We start from the raw sequence: 2,592 nt of genomic DNA on the forward strand, positions 1-2,592 counted from the left end.
GTGAAGTGCTCTGTAGATGTCTATAAGGTCAAGTTGGTGGATTGTATTGTTTAGCTGTCCTGCATCTTTGTTGAGTTTCTTTCCAGTTGTTCTATCTTTCGTTGAAAGTGGTATATTAAAGTCTCCCACTATAACTGTGGAGTCATTTATTTGGCTTTTCAGCTCTTTTAAAATCTGATTTATGTATTTAGGGGCTCTTTCACTGCATCCATAGATACTTATTATGGTTATATCTTCATGTTCAATTGCTCCTTTAATCATTATATAATGTCCTACCTTGTCTCTTATAGTGGTTTTTGTCTTAAAGTCAATTTGATCAGAAATTAATATTGCCACTCCTGGTCTTTTACAGTTGCCATTTGCTTGATACATCTTTTTCCAACCTTTGATTTTTAGTCTATTTTTGTGTTTGTCTCTAAGGTGGGTCTCTTGTATACAGCATATTGATTGGGTTTGTTTTCTTATGCAATCTGCAACTCTCCGTCTCTTGAGTGGTGCATTTAACCCATTTACATTCAGTGTAATTATTGACAAGTATGAATTGGTTGCTGTCATTTTGTTATGGTTTTTTTTCATGGTGTCCCTGGTTTCTTTGTTCCATGTTATTTTCTGTGCTGAGCTCATTATATTTATGAATCGTGTTATCACTTCCTTTGTTGTTGTTGTTTTAGTATTTGCTGAATATTTGTGCTTGTCCTCTTTTTTATTGTGATGTGAAGTTTTATCATTTTTCTTTGAGGGTACGCTGTGATTTATAATTTTCTCCCTGAATTTAGAACGGTCCATTCTGTCTTGCAGTTCTCTTGACTTCCTCACCAGTTAGAAGTTCTGTAGCTACACAGTATTTTCATTCTTTTTGGTTTGTAGTTGTCCTCATTTGTCAATTGATGCCTCTGGTTCCCTGTTTACAATCTTGTAAGCTTATTCTACTTTGGATATGTCCATAGCTGTGGTTTCTGGGTTATGTCATCTTGTGTATTAATGGTTGATTGTTGTTTGCTATTATTGGTTCTCTTTTCAAAAGACTCCCTTTAGTATCTCTTGTAAGGTTGGTCTGGTTTTACAAATTCCCTTAGTTTCTGCTTATCTGGACATCTCCTAATTTCACCATCATATTTGAGGGACAGTCTTGCCAGGTATATAATTCTTGGTTGAAAATTTTTCTCTTTCAGGGTTTTATATATACCATCCCATTGCCTTCTCGCTTGCATAGTTTCTGCTGAGAAATCAGAGCTTAATCTTACTGGTAGTCCTTTGTAAGTAACTTTTTGTTATCCCCATGTTGCTTTCAGGATTCTGTCTTTGTCTTTGGTTTTGATGCGTTTGATGATGATATGTCTTAGTGATTTTCTTTTGGGGTCTATCCTGTTTGGGATTCATTGGACTTCCTGAATGAATGTATTCTCATCTTTCATCATAACAAGGAGGGTAATATCAGGATATTATGAGGACCTGTACTCCAACAAATTTGAAAATCTGGAAGAAATGGACAGATTTCTAGAAACACACTACTTACCTAAACTAACAAAGACTGATATGGAAAAGTTGAACAGATCCATAACAAAAGAAATTGAACAGGTCATCAAAAATTAGTAACAAAAGAGGAGAGTGAGCTGTGGTTTTTTTGTGACTATAAAAAGAAGTGGCTTTTAAAAATAAATATATGTCAAATACCTGAGAGTCACTTCAAAGTAATCACCCTGACAAGACTGAAAAGATTTTGGAAGGTTTCTTACAAAATTGCTTCCATAACTTTTTACCATTCTTTCAAATATCTTTAATATTGGCAAGTATTCAGCTTTTGAGGATTATTTCTGCTTTGGAAATAGTCTGGACATTTGGCACCAAGTCTAAGAAGTCAAAAATAATGAAATGATAGTACTTAAGACCATTACTTTGGACTATGATTCTCCTAAAGTTGAATCAGAGTCCTACCAAATTATTTAAATTCTCTGAGCCCTTAGTTCCCTCATGTGAAAAGTAATAAAAATACTATTTCACACCTGTTGTGAAAACTGAATGGAATATTTTGTGTGTGTGTATAACATATATACATGATAAATAATGAATGGCAGTTTTCTTTTTTTTCTTGTTAGTTTTATCATTATTTCAAACTGTGAACCACATTATTTATAAATCTGTCACTGATAAACTGTAGGAAAGCAAGTGATTTTTCAGCTTATCCATGTTTCAACTACTGGTTTTTTGCTCTAAATTACATGAAACAATATTTTAACTTAAGTAGAAATCAAGAGACAACTTACCTGTGAAAACCATCTTTCAAAACTTCTTGCCTCAAAATAATTTCAGAACAAGGGGCCCTCATGCCTAAGAGAATAAAAAAAAAATTTTTAATAAGCACTCATTAAAAGAATATTTAAATTACGCAACCTTTAAGTAATTAATAAGCTTTACTACTCCAGAAACCTAACCAGCCTAAAAACAAAACTTTTAAATCTTAAGTAATTTGTGCTACATATAAATTTACTATACTTGACTGCTAACCAGAAGGCTGGAGGTTCAAACCCACCAGCCACTCCTTGGAAGGAAGATGGGGCAATCTACTTCCGTAGTGATACTGCCTCGGAAACC

At 33.8% G+C, this 2,592-nt stretch overlaps 1 protein-coding gene across 1 annotated transcript in view; it reads right to left on the bottom strand.

Annotated features, from left to right (window-relative positions):
- PIGX (phosphatidylinositol glycan anchor biosynthesis class X) overlaps positions 1 to 2,329 on the bottom strand; it is a gene marked incomplete at its 5' end in the record, with an annotated part of 32,485 nt that extends 30,156 nt beyond the window's left edge. The window contains one exon of the mRNA XM_007957105.2: positions 2,265 to 2,329. Within this exon, the coding sequence (XP_007955296.2) occupies positions 2,265 to 2,329 (65 nt within the window). The remainder of the gene's footprint in view (positions 1 to 2,264) is intronic.
- Positions 2,330 to 2,592: the final 263 nt, after the last annotated feature.

The sequence above is a fragment of the Orycteropus afer genome, unplaced genomic scaffold, assembly GCF_000298275.1.
Source record: "Orycteropus afer afer isolate SDZICR_OR568_19922 unplaced genomic scaffold, OryAfe1.0 scaffold00703, whole genome shotgun sequence".
Taxonomy (NCBI): Eukaryota; Metazoa; Chordata; class Mammalia; order Tubulidentata; family Orycteropodidae; genus Orycteropus; species Orycteropus afer.